This window comes from Mirounga leonina, unplaced genomic scaffold (assembly GCF_011800145.1).
Source record: "Mirounga leonina isolate KUSES-001 unplaced genomic scaffold, KU_Mleo_1.0 Mir_165, whole genome shotgun sequence".
NCBI lineage: Eukaryota > Metazoa > Chordata > Mammalia > Carnivora > Phocidae > Mirounga > Mirounga leonina.
Genome location: NW_023270415.1, coordinates 11,222,722 through 11,236,997, shown reverse-complemented (window position 1 = coordinate 11,236,997; position 14,276 = coordinate 11,222,722). Strand labels below are relative to the sequence as shown.

Genomic DNA, 14,276 nt, shown 5'->3' with positions numbered 1-14,276 from the left:
TGTTTACCAGATATAACTATATACTTCAGAGATTCTGTCCTTGAATTTTTAATAGCTTTGCAAGGATTACAAGTCAACACTTCACCATACCAGTGTATTAGAGGACTCTTCCTGAAGTCTGATTATTATTTGCCAGTTAATAGACTTTTCAATTTAAAAATATTTGCTCTGTCTTACACTTTTCCTTCTCTGTGTTTTCCGGTGGCAAGTTGCTTTGAATCTCTTTCCTTATATTAGTCCAACAACTGTTAAAAAGCTTTGGTTGAAATTTTTTAGCTGAGAAAGAAGTACAAATAAAAGAAGAAGCAGATGGTCCCTTTGTGATTGAATGAAGAAAACGGGTTTCGAGAACAATATGTGAATAGGTGTAGTCTAATAAAACACTCAGCCACCTGCTGCCTGAATCCTTCAAAAAAGATTCTGTTGCATATTCTGGGGATTAACTATTAATGTATCCTTAGGTTTGATAGAAAACATAAACTGAGGGGTTAGGTCCTTTTCCCTTTGTTCTGATTGAGTTGGCTTCTCCATATTTTAAGTTGTTTCTCAATTCAGTTTATCTGCTCAAGAGTATGTAATTAAAGGTTTTCTCACACATGTTCAGTGAAGGAAAGGTAAGAAGAATAGGGTCGTGGGCACGTCTTTTCTACCTTTGTTTTAAGTTTTCTGGGCCCTCGGGATACGTTTGCCCTTACAAAGGCACAAGTGAGAAGGCGGGAGTGTGTTTGCAAACAATGGATAAATATTTAGGGGCTTTTCTTCCTTAAAAAAAAAAAAAAAAAGAGGCACTTTGATCCTTATTTGTGGATTTGCTTTCCCTTTCAGGGTTTTACTCTTCAACCCGACTATCAGACTATAATCAATCCTACATCCACAGCTGCACAAGTGGTAACCCAAGCAATGGAGTATGTGCGTTCTGGGTGCAGAAACCCTCCCGCCCAGCCGGTGGACTGGAATAACGACTACTGTAGTAGTGGGTAAGCGGCGGGTCATCGCCACCTGGTGGTGGACAGCTCTCATAGCATGCTTGGCGTGCCCGGCTCCCTGGGAGATGGAAAGATCCCGTCTTTTCTATCCTGCTAGTTCTAAAAGATCATCTGGAACGGTTCCATGTTCGGGAAAGCAGAAGACACCAATCCAGAAATTTTTAAGCAGTTCTAGTCGTTCCAAGAATAAACAATGCCTTTCATCCCTGTTCGATGTACCTGGGCCCTTTCCCAGTGCACCGCTCCATCCCTCAAGCTAGAACAAATAGACAGATGCCCCCCGCGGTCACCTGTAGCACCAATCTTGTAACAAGGCGCTGTTTTTTTTTTGTTTTGTTTTTTGTTGTTTTTTAATTTTTTATTGTTATGTTAATCACCATACATTACATCATTAGTTTTAGATGTAAAGGCGTTGTTTGTCTGTTTTCTCTTCACACAGGGGCATGCAGAGGGACAAAGCTCTGTACCTTACCTGAAAGTCGGAACACCTCTTCTTTCCACTGAGGAATTCAGGGAAGTCTTTTTCACCGGACTGCTTTGTACAGCCAAGGCAGTTCTCCATTTTATTAGAAAAATACAAGTTGCTAAGCACTTAGGACCATTTGAGCTTGTGGGTCACCCACTCTGGAAGAAATAGTCATGCTTCTTTATTATTTTTTTAATCCCTTATGGACATTGTTTTTCTTCTTCCCTGAAGGAAATTTGGACCATTCAGATTTTATGTTGGTTTTTTGCTGTGAAGTGCTGCGCGATAGTAACTGCCTTAGCAACTGTAGATGTCTCGGATAAAAGTCCTGGATTTTCCATTGGTTTTCATAATGGGTGTTTATATGAAACTACTAAAGACTTTTTAAATGGCTTGATGTAGCAATCATAGCAAGGTTTGTAAATAGCATCTATGTCACACTCTCCTAGAGTATAAAATGTGAATGTTTTTGTAGCTAAATTGTAATTTGAAACTGGCTCATTCCAGTTTATTGATTTCACAATAGGGGTTAAATTGGCAAACATTCATATTTTTACTTCATTTTTAAAACAACTAATAGTTCTATATTTTCAAAATATTTGAGAAAAAAAAACGTATTCCCAAATGATTTTAATTTAAAAACAAAATTGGCTTTGTCTCATTGACCAGACAAAAAGAAACGAGTGTTAAGGGAAGCGCAAACACATTTATTTTGTACTGCAGAAAAATTGCTTTTTTGTATCACTTTTTGTGTAATGGTTAGTAAATGTCATTTAAGTCCTTTTATGTATAAAACTGCCAAATGCTTACCTGGTATTTTATTAGATGCAGAAACAGATTGGAAACAGCTAAATTATAACCTTTACATATGGCTCTGTATTATTGTTTCTTCATACTGTGTCTGTATTTAATCTTTTTTTATGGAAACTGTTGCGCCTATTTATGAAATAATAAATATAGGTGTTTGTAAGTAAATTTGTTAGTATTCGAAAGAGGTTTTTTTGATGTTTTAACTTTTGCTGGTAAAAAAAAAAAATTCACGCTTGGTGTGAATACTTTATTATTTAGTTTTTACAGTGACATAAATAAAGCCAAACCTACTTTTCATTTAGCAGCAAATTAAAGTAACCAATCCTTTATTTCTACATTTCTTTGGTGGATGCAAACAAAAAACTCATACTTAAGAACTTTCTTTCTTCATACAATATAACAGAGAATTGCCCTAAAAAGTCACACAAGCTCCAGGACTAAACAGATGGGCTCTCTATCTGAAAAGTGTTGCTTCTTGGTTCTCAGCTGGTTTTAGTCAATCCTGTAAACTCCCCTCCTCCAAAAAAAAAAAAAAAAAGAAAAGAAAAACGATTGAAGTCGAATCAACTAAAATTCCTCAAGCTGCATGCTTTTCACAAAATCCAGAAAACATTTAGGAATTAAAGCAGAGGTGGGGTAGGATGGGAAAGCGTACTGTCAAGAATATGTCTCCAAATGAAAGGTGAGTAACCAGACAGCAAAAGAAAAAAAAAAAAAAAAGGAAAGCATTCCAAATTTGAAAGCTATTGATAGAAATTGAGATTCTTGCTGTCTTTTGTGCCTCTACAAGCCACTTCTCTTTCCAGAATTCTGAAGTCTTCCAAGAGAATTCTGAGGGTATTAGAGATTTGCTAGGGAACCAAAAGCACTGAGAATCTGGCTGAAGGTTTGCAAAGCTTTTTATCCAAAAGAGCTAGCAAATTACTCCCTTACAGGGGATTGCATAAAGAAAGCTAGTCTGGTTGGAAATTAAGAGGATGGCTGATGTGTCTTTCATGGAATGTGTGAAATAAACTTAGCAATTTAACTAAATACAAATAAATGCATTGTGTAATCCAGTCAGAATTAAAAAGACAAAAGGTATGCTTGCTTTGGAATGATTTTAGGCATTGTACAACCTTGAATCACTTGAGCATGTAATAACTAATAAATAATGCAGATCCAATGTGATTATTAAAATGACTGTAGCTGAGAGCTCTAATTTTCCTGTCTTGAAACTGTATAAGAACTCATGTGATTAAGTTCACAGTTTATTGTTTGTCTGTTTAGTATTTTAGAAATATACCAGCACTACTAATTACCTAATGTCTTTTATTTATTATATTATGATAAAGTAAAATTTTCACTTGAATTAAGTCTAAACTGAGGAGGTAATTACTGGGATGAGAACGACCAGCTTTGACTTTGACAGGCAGTTTGTACAGGGAAGTAGAATGTTGTTTACAGCTTTTCTAGAGCAGGTGTGCAACCAGGGTAGCGAGAGTGTTAAAACTCGATACCAAAAAAAAAAGGGGGGGGGGGGTAAAAAAACAAATGTAAATAAAAGAAAATACATCGTAAATAAAAATTATTACCATGCGTGACCGTATTCTATTTGGATGTCCATCAGTCTCTAAAGGACAGACCCAGTCAGATGACAAATCCCAAGTGAATTTCATGGCAGTAGTGATGAGGCACGGTAGGGATTCATGCCCGCCACGGCCACAAATGTTCTTTCTGGAAGCCCTCTCATCAACCTGAGCTCTAGGACTGTGAGGTGTTGCTTGAGGAAGCCGGCATCCGGCCTGGGCCACAGCAGCTTGGAGCTTGTGACTTGAAGGAACAGTGATGGTGGACACTGAGTTCCCCGCTGTGGCACTCCGCAGGATTCCCAGATCTCAGAAAAAGTCATTCTGGGAAATTCGGCAATAACGCTGAACATATAGTATCTTTACCAACATACCAAAGTCAAACTTAGAATCAATTAGAAAAGAAAAAAAAGAAAGTGTCCCAGTGGTTAGAGGAGGGTTTTGTCTGTAACATACACGAGAAAGAATAGTGCAAAATCCCAATTCCCAATCAAATGTGAATGAGTGGACAACGGGAAATTGGTCAAGTAATGACTTCCATAATCAAATTAGTGAATGTAGCTAAGAACGAGAAAGTTGGTCTCTGTGACTGTTTTCACCTGTTGCCTTAAAGGAACAGAACCCGTCGGAAAAGGGGCAGGAGTGGTCCACAGACAACCATGGCCTCCAGGGAACAATGTGTCCTGGCTTGAATTCATCACTAAGACATTTTCTTTCATTCATAAATTCAAAATTAAAAACAATAAACACATCAACACTCAGTTTCCTTTTTCCATGGACCTCTTCTTGCCTTTTGCAAAAGAGTTGCCGTACTCGTTTGAAAGGCAAATTGACTGAGTCATAGGAAATTGCCAATATTGGACCCATTTACCTACAAAAAATGGCAATTTCGTATGGTTCCACCCAGTGTGTTTCGGAACCAGAGATGATGGGGTTTGGGCTATAACATTAGATACAATTTCACATAGAATTAGAATTAGAAGTTCTTTACAAAGTCCTAGGGGGAAATACTCAAAGAAGTAATCAGTTTTGTTGGTTTGCAAGGTACCTCACTTCAAATCAGTCACAGACAGCTTCATTAAATTAAGAATATTTTGAATTACCAGATTCCAGTAAATCCCAAATAAACATCCTAACGTTTTTGTTACACACAGATGTTTTCTTAAATTTTATTTGTTGAGAGGGGATTTGAGTGTCACTTGCTCGTTTCATTCATAACTCTCATTTTAAGGTAACAGTAGAAAAACAGAAATTCATCTCTTTTGCTGATGACTGAGCACTGAAATAGTGGCAAGGCAAGATACAGAATTCACATGATAAGTTTAACCCCCAAATGCTATTGCACTGAGTCACCTGATGGGGGAATTCATGAGTCGGTCACCCCACAGCACAAATTTCTCTGTTTTCCTTAAATAGAATAATCTCTTAACTCTCTTAACTCTGTGTCATAGCACATAGTAGCTGCACGATAAATGCAATGATATTTAGAAAGATAAGTGAAACATCACAGATTAGGAATTGTGTGATGTTTACTTGATGATTTAAAAGCTCTTTAAATATAGAAGGGAATTAGATACTGCAGACAAGCATTAGGAGTGATGAAGAATGCAAAATTTCCATTAAGAAATCTAAACTTACAAAAAGATAACAAAGAATTTCAAAATGAGTTGTGCCTTTTGTTTTTTTGGTCTATGTTACTGAACAAGAGTTTCTAGTTGCAAAAGTAAAAGATAGAATACACACTAGTCACATCAAGAAAACAAGAAGTAAAGGAGAAAAAAAGGTGCTAGACAAGTAGGAGTGTTGAGTGCAGGAGAGAAATTTCAGGAGACAAGTGTATGGAATGCTAAATTAAAACATCGATGAACAGTATGCTGATTTTTTTTCTGATTGCCAAGTGCTAGTATGACTTGATGAAATAAATAAAAGATCATACTGCCTGGACTCTGCCTAAATTATGCCAGGCTAAGAAGAAATGGTCCTAGCTTCTAAGACTCCCAAAAGGAGATTTGGAACCAGGTGCCATCATGGAAAAGCCTTCCCTGACAGAAAAGTTTCCAAATCCGTACACAAGACTATTGCTTGGAGAAAGGGCACAGGGCTGCCGGGGGCGGCGAGGGGGGGGGGGTGCCTCCTGACGCCACCAGTCACAAGGGAGGTAGGCCAGGAGGGAAGGAGACCTCCGAACCAACAGACACATACCTTGCAATACATGTGCATACAGAGACTTTAGACTTCGCTTTCTCATTTCTTAGCTAATATCTTGTCGTGTGTACCCAGAACCAGATTACACCGCCGAGGTAAGACGTAAAGATGAAGTTCTTGTTCTGGGACCTGGAGACAACAGAAGACAATGTCATGTTACATTTCTGCCCTGGTCACAATTGAGCCTCATTAAAGGAGCCCACCAGCACAAATCCTGTGACTGTCAGGATTTCACATTGTATTAACAGCTTGCTAGCAAAGACATTTGAAAATGAAATTTCATTCACATGGACCTGAGGCCAGAAAAAAAAGGAATAGTGACCGAAAAATAAAATGGAAAGACTTATCATTCTACAGAAGAAAAAGCAAACCCTTCTAAAGAGAGACTACAAACCAAACTACAGTATTTTAAAGGCTGCAACATCCCTGTTTGACAATTGTGTGTTTACAATAAGCCCAAGCATAATTGCTCTGATGGGCTGTCAGGGAAAAGATTAATTTGGCAAAGATTAGTATTGACTTGCTGTTTATTAAGGCTTTTAAACAGCTGTATCTGGCAGCATTCCTGTAAGTGCCTGTCATATCTGAAAATCAGCCTCACACCCTGGTGCTCGCCAACTGTTACTAAACAGTCTTCTACCACTTTGAATGTCTTTCTCCAGGACAAACAGCAAGAGCGAACTATTGCCAAATTAGCCCTTTTCTCCTCCTGTCACTTTTTTTTTTTTTTTGAGGTGGGGGTGGGGAGCTTCTGAATGCTGAAATGTCAGCTCATGGCCGATGGCTTAGCTGATAAGAGGTGCCGGAAGTCAGTAGGTGGTTTGGGTGCTAGATGAATACATTCCCCACATAGAGAGTGGTAGTGCTGTTAGTCCCCTCACACAGACAACAAAACCACAGTTTGCAACTGTTACAAGGCAAGAGGTTTTAAAGACAGTTAGAAAGTGGCGATCGAAGGTTTGAAGACATCAGATTTCCAAAACTGTTTTGTGTCCTCAGACCAGCACTTGCCCTATGGGCCGTAGCGCTGGGAAGAAAGCCCCCGGTTGGGAGGCTGAAGGCAAGTTCAGGAGCGGACATTCATCTTGCTCACAGGGACTGAGGTTTCTCCTAGCACTCAGAAAGAGGACAAGTCACTCGGTAAATCATGCACCTTGCATTTTGATTCAGTGGAAACCTGTAGAATAGGACAGGTCTGGATGTTTTGAAGTCTGTGAAAGAAAGGGCAGATGGAGTTTGGTACTGGAGTAAGACCCAGTAGTTTCAAATCCAAGTGTGGTCATAAAGGCGATGGAAAGAATGGCATTCCAGTGGAGTTAAAACATCAAGCTATAAAGGCCCCAGGGTTAAGGGGAAAGTCACATTAGTCTTCCAACTGGACTGCTTTTTCGAGCATTAATCTCGACCTGTTTGAGTTGCATCGGCCTGGAATAAGTTGTCAGAGCAGATGCAAAAGGACAGTGTCGTCTCATAGCCCTTGCTGGCCCTTTCTGTTACTCTGTGCGCAGCAGCAGGGAGGGGAGGGGATTGGCCGACGGGCCAAGCTTTCTGGATGGGCATTCAAAGCAGGTGTTTGTCCATGTCTAACCTCCAAATACTATTATTTGGAAGTCCAGGCTATGGATGCAGGCTGATGCTTGACGTTCGGATTGGGATCACAACCCCGTGGAATTTGAAGCGTAGACAAGTGAGCCCTACTGCTCAGCCCTGACAGCAGGCCATTCCCCCACAGGCAACCAAGAATTCTGTTCCTGATTCTTTCCACACACCATGATGGTGGGTGAAAACTAGATGAGACATAAAAATACTAATTCAGCACTACCAATTAGACAAATGAAGTAACTCGCTATTGAGAGCAAAAGGCAAGATATGTGTTTCACTGAGCTCCACTGAACCCCACGAGCGGGGCTCACGGCTGAGAGCTTTCATTCCTGGCCCTGTCGATGCCCAGGCTATGGACAAAGGAAAATCCAGAGTGCAGAATTTACTTAAAAATTAATCTGTGACCATAAGTCACGGAGTGTTCTAAATCCTAAAATAGCCCTAGACTCATGTGGTCATTTTCTAGGGCAAGAGCTATGGCTGGAGGAGGCTGCCCACTCTGAGATATTAGGCCGAAGGTCGGATTGTGCAGAAATGCACCCTCTCAACTTGATTGGGTGGTAGATGTTACTCAAAAGGAGCAGCTCCATCACTCAAGTCAAAGCATGCCTGTTGCTAATTCAGTTAAATTCAGAGCATACAGTGGCAACCATCTATTCAAAAAAAAATATATCAATATTATTTTTAATAGAATTCAAGAAAGGCCAGGGTAGAGTGGGGAGAATCACTTTGGTGGATTCTTACCATGTTTTGCAGGAGAACATTTGGCAAGGCTTTTCTTCAGATCTTTATAGGTCTGGCTGCCTCCCACTGGGCTATAATTCTTTGATTATTCACAGGAGTAAACTGAGTAGAAGAGGGGAAGGAATAAACCGTTTCAGGACTCACTGTGATGACACAAACAGCAAAGAGAACAATGAACGGAAGGAAGCTAGCCCCATGGCATGTGGTTAGTGGATAAAAGTCCTTCCAGAAACTTCACATTATTGGTGTGAGTTTCAAACACGCAGAAATCGTACTGTATGAAAGTAGTGTGTCCAATACTCACTGTCGGGTCTATCTTTGATCTCGTTCTATCCAGTTTCCCAAGCCTAAGGAAACGGGCCAGAATTCACCCGTCCAGAAGCCATAACCAATTCTGGGGAGTATTTTGTATCTTGTTTTGTTTGTGTTTTTTCATCAAGGCAGACCCACAGAAACCTAAATCTGGTCTTGGTTAGAGTTTCATACAAGAAGAAAAGAAGAATGCTATATCTAAATGAAACTGCAATTTCAGGGTAGTATTACAAAATACACATATCTCCAAAACCATTCTAGCTGTTGAGTTGGGTCACTTTTAACACCTGGTTTCAAGATGTGGTTTCAGCTGACCAACATAACAGAAATGACAGTCCTTTACAACACTAAGGTCCCCTGGGGTAGCTCTAGATTGGGATTTCTTCTCTCTCTCTCTCTCTCTCCCCTTCTCTCTCTTCTTACAGGGAAAGAATCTGCTACTTTATATAACCGATCAGTTTCTTGAAAACGATTCCGGCCTTGCGTACCCAGAACATTCACCTTCAGCACATGGACAGCTGGGGGAGCCAGATTGCCTGCGTTGTCACTTTGCTGATCACTTTGTTAATTCTCAGATAAATGGAGAACGACTCCATTTTCTCTCCTCCCCTTCTCTCTAATGCAGAGCAATCAGAAGTCTCTGAGGACTTCTCTATATGACTTCCCATTTCACACCACAGATGGTTTAGATAAAAACTATTCGTTTCATTTATTCAAACAGCTTCATTTCACCAAAATGAGCATATTTTTAGCATTTGCCCAAGGTTTGTTTCCCTGTTTTTTGTAGATGTAAAGGAGTTTGGCTGACGTCTCAGACTTCAATCATCAACTTTCCTGCCCCACCGCCCTCCCCCGCACAGCTTTTGGAATGGAGTTGAGGAGTCCTCCAAGAGGCAATTTACTGTTTTAAAAGTGGTGTTACAGTGCATTTACAAATTTGATCTTGTCTCACAACCATTGAATGTTTGCTTTTTTCCAGAGGTTACTTGAGATCATTTCCACTGGAGCACAGGTACTGTATATGTCTGCTTAACACGGGGATGCCAGCTCTCTATCTTGGTTGTATCTCGATGGCATTATTCTGGAGAATATTTTCATGTGGATGACACACCATACCAAACAAAACAAAACAAAACAAAACAAAACAAAACAAAACCCTCTTCAGAATACATACTCAAAGAGAGGACCTATAAATACACAAGTTCAAAAGTTAACACACTTTTTGTTGTTGCACAGAAAGATGTAAACTGCTTGATGGATGTTACCTATGTTCAGTTCCTGGGCTCAGACAAGAATTTAAAAATTGTCTGTTGTTACTTTAGGATTAAAATGGCAGGTGGAGGCAGGCATCTGGGTGGCTCAGTCAGGTAAGCGTGTGACTCTTGATTTTGGCTCAGGTCATGATCTCAGGATCCTGAGATTGAGCCCTGCATCAGGCTCCACGCTCAGCAGAGAGTCTGCTTGAGATTCTCTCTCTCCCTCTCCCTCTGCCCCTTCCCACTGCACTTGCACTCTCCTCTCTCTCTCTCTCTCTCTCTCAAATAAATAAATAAATAAATAAATCTTTAAAATAAGATAAAAAAATAAAATGGCAGGTGGAAATATATATATAATGTAATATGTAATGCATGATATGTGATATATGACATATTATATATAAATATATATCCATCTGCCATTTTATTTTATTTCATTTTTTCTTTAAAGATTTTATTTATTTATATTAAGAGACAGAGAGAGAGCATGAGCAGAGAGAGGGATAGAGGGAGAGGGAGAAGCAGACTCCCTGCCAAGCAGGGAGCCCGACTCAGGACTCGATCCCAGGACCTTGAGATCATGACCCCAGCCGAAGGCAGACACTTAACTGACTGAGCCACCCAGGCGCCCCTCAATCTGCCATTTTAATCCTGAAATAATAGCAGACAATTTGCTTAAATTCTTGTCTTAAAAGTATTATAGATTTATATATATAATAATCTACTCTGGTATATACAGATTATATAAATATAATCTATTCTATATATAGATTATGTATATAAAATAATCTACTCTAATATATATATGAATTATATACATAATAATCTTCTCTAGTATATATAGATTGTAAATATAATAATCTAGTATATATAGGTTATATACATATATATACACTAATCTACTCTAGTATATATGGATTATTACATATAATCTACTGTGGTATATATAGGTTTTATGTATATAATAATCCATTCTAGTATATATAGATTATATATAATAATCTACTCTAATGACTCATAACTAGAATTATACAGTGGTATGAAAACTAGACTAATTTCTTATAACATAGCTGGTGTAAACTAACCAACTTGTTTTCCAGCTCCAACTTCCCTCCCCTCCCCCCATCTCCCTTACCTCTTTGGGGATATTTCTGTTTTTCTCAGAGGGATCATGTGTGCCTGTGGGCTCAATGGGACCATGGATATGAAAATATTCCTTCCTCTTATTATTTCTCCTCTGTTTTTCAGAAACCCTCAAGGCTTCCCATTCCTTCAGAGACTTTAAAGGCACCAAATATCGATGTTTTATAGGATCAAGCCAGAACACGTCAGCATCCAGTCCTGGTTTTCTTGACCACTAGGTTTATAAGTAGCTCTTAATTGTTTTTTTAACCCATTTGGTATAAGCATAACCATCCACACCCAATGTAATGGACATGAAGCCACTTTCACTGGCAGCCTATAGTTGTAGACTACATGTCTACCTGCATGAATCTAAAAGTCATATAGAGGAACCATAAATTAAATCTGTATTTCTCAAATCTTAGGGTATTAAAAGTAGATTCCCAGGTTCCATTCCCAGGTGACCTGATTTAGTTAGTCTGGAGTGGTGCTCTCGTATCTGTATTTTTATGGCTATCTCAAGATTTGATGCAGGTGTCCACAAACTAATCATTCAAAGGGAGGTCAAGTCAATCTTGCCATCACCTTCGAAGACTTCAAGATTCTCTGCTACCAATGCTTAGGATTAACACTGACTTAAAGAATGAACTTCTGATAAGGAAAACACACTCAACTAAGATCTATCTAAATTATCTGATTAAATCTCTTAAACAGTCTTGCACAACAAGAAATCTCGGCGCCCCTCAACCTGGGCTGTGCAATGCTCAACAAGGCCATCTTGCCCATCATCCTGCGTGTAGGCATTCATCCTCAGCCTTATTACCTCATTCAGCACTGTAGGAAGGAAGAAGAAGGAAGAGCAAAGAGGAAAGACGAAAAGGAGTCATGCCTTCAAAGACAAAATCTCACGAGCACATAATGATTCCCTAGACCAAGAGATAGAGCAAATCACCATCCCATGGTAGTCTTTTCCCAAAACCAATGAAGAAATCAAATTCCTTTTACAATCATGATCACCTTCTAAAGAGTCCAGGTCCTCTTAAAAGAGGGGTTTGTTTGGTTGAGTTTGTCCAGAAGAATGCCATGATGGAATGGCAAAAATGAACCAAGAACTGAATTTAGGTGCAGAGGCTAAAAAGAACTGAATTGCTCAACCAAAAACAGAATGCAGATAATTTCGAGTGACTGAGAATATTTTACACAAAAAGGAGTGAGGGTGAGGAATTAAAAAGGAAGAAATATTGGAGCAAGTAACATGAGCCTAGGGGCTCTGGGAGAGATGAAGTGGCCAGTGGTGACTTTTAGGTATGTCCCCTAAGGAAACTCTCACACGGCATTGCATGTGATAGCTACTACTGAAAACAAGCTAAATGTTTACTAGTAAGAAAATGGATAAATTGTGGACTATTCATATAACGAAATACTATAGAGCTACGAAGGAATGAGCAGGCACTACATGCATCGATGCTGAATAAAAGAAAAGCAAGTTAAAGAATGTCACATACAGTTTGATATCAATTATGTACAGTTAAAAACATGTCATACAGTAAACTATACTGATTATGGTCACATATATAAGTAAAATAAGTATAAAACCAGGCATGGGATTAATAGTTAATGAGAGCAGCTGTCTACTGGCAGAGAGGAAGGAACAAGGTTATATTCTTATGTAATAATTATTATTAATTAATAACACTATATTATTAGCTACTTCTGCCTTATATTTTAAATATTGCAAAATTTGAATTTTCTCCTTTTTAATCCCAATACTCAGTAATTTAAGGACATTTAAATCCAGAAACATTAAGTCTAAAATAACCTGCATTTCAAGATTAAACACTTTGCTCTCCCCCAATTCCGTACCCCCACGAATGTCCCCCCCCCACAATTTCACGAAAATCTTCTATACACACAGGAATTCATAAGCATAATTTTTGTGGATATCATAGAAAGGAGCTGGGTCCCACATCTGGGTCGGCACAATGGGAAAGAGTGACAACTTGAATAAAGTGACAAGATAATCAAAAATCTCCCCATATGCAGCAGATGTAGGAGCCTGCAGTCTGAGGCATGCATGAGGTGTGAACCCCACCCTTCCTTCCACTGCCCCAAAATCCTCAGAAACATGGAAGGAGCTTTAGATTCCCACAGGACATGGGAAGGGGGCGTTGAGCAGATCTGACCAGGTCTTCAGAACAAGCAAGCTTCAGACAGTATACACATGTGCCATTGACAGTAATGTCATTAATAATAGAGAGTCCTCAAATCTTTGGGCAAGCATCTATATATGGCTTTAGTAATCAGAGCTTCCTTTTTTCTCTCTGTTTATTTCATTACAATATTGCATTTTCCTCCTCTTATATATTGCGGCTGGACTGAAGAAGAAAATGATAGGAAATTTTCCAGATTATTATTTTCTATCTCCAAAAAAGTTGTGCTCTGACTCTAGCATTTTAAGAAAGATAATCTGAAGCAGTCATATCAACACAAGCGAGTGTAAAGTCAAATCTTTGATACCAACCAAGGTGCCCTCTAGACATTCCCCATTCCTGAGTCTTACCCAAAGCCAAGGATGAGGCCAGAGAACAGGATGGTGGCAGAATGAAGTGACATACATGCATAAGGTGATAGGGTCCATCTGAGACATTATCTAGTAATTTGTTAGGAACGAGAGGCTTTACAGTTTGATTTTAAGGCCTATCAAAATGTCTCTTTTCAAAATGGCCTCATGAAACTGGATGCAACCAAAAGCCACATCAGAATGAAGAGTACTCACATTTTCTGGAAGCCAGGAAAGATAGTGGGGGAAGGGGGAGGAAGAAGAGGGAGTGGGGGAGGAAGTCTTGAATGAATCACTGAACACAGAATATGGTAACAACTGGATTGAGCAGTGACTGAAATATTTCACATGGCCACAGGCCTGAGTAATTCCAATAAGAAATCTCCCAGAGATACTTTTCTGTCTCTACTTCAACCTTAACCTGAGGCTCTTCAGTCTCTGCCCAATGAGTAATTCAGTGGATGAAGAACAACAGTTAATTGATTTTTTTTCTTTCCTTCCTTCCTTCCTTCCTCCCTCCCTCCCTCCCTCCCTCCCTTCCTTCCTTCCTTCCTTCCTTCCTTCCTTCCTTCCTTCCTTCCTTCTTCCCTCCCTCCTCCTCTTTTCTTTCTTTCTTTCTTTCTTTCTTTCTTTCTTTCTTTCTTC

The 14,276-nt window shown here is 39.3% G+C and overlaps 1 protein-coding gene across 1 annotated transcript in view; it reads left to right on the top strand.

Moving 5' to 3' along the window:
- TOX (thymocyte selection associated high mobility group box) overlaps positions 1-2,475 on the top strand; it is a 295,661-nt gene extending 293,186 nt beyond the window's left edge. Inside the window, exons 8-9 of the mRNA XM_035011207.1 lie at positions 826-977; positions 1,426-2,475. Coding sequence (XP_034867098.1) covers positions 826-977; positions 1,426-1,462 — 189 coding nt within the window. The 3' untranslated portion in view covers positions 1,463-2,475. The remainder of the gene's footprint in view (positions 1-825; positions 978-1,425) is intronic.
- Positions 2,476-14,276: the final 11,801 nt, after the last annotated feature.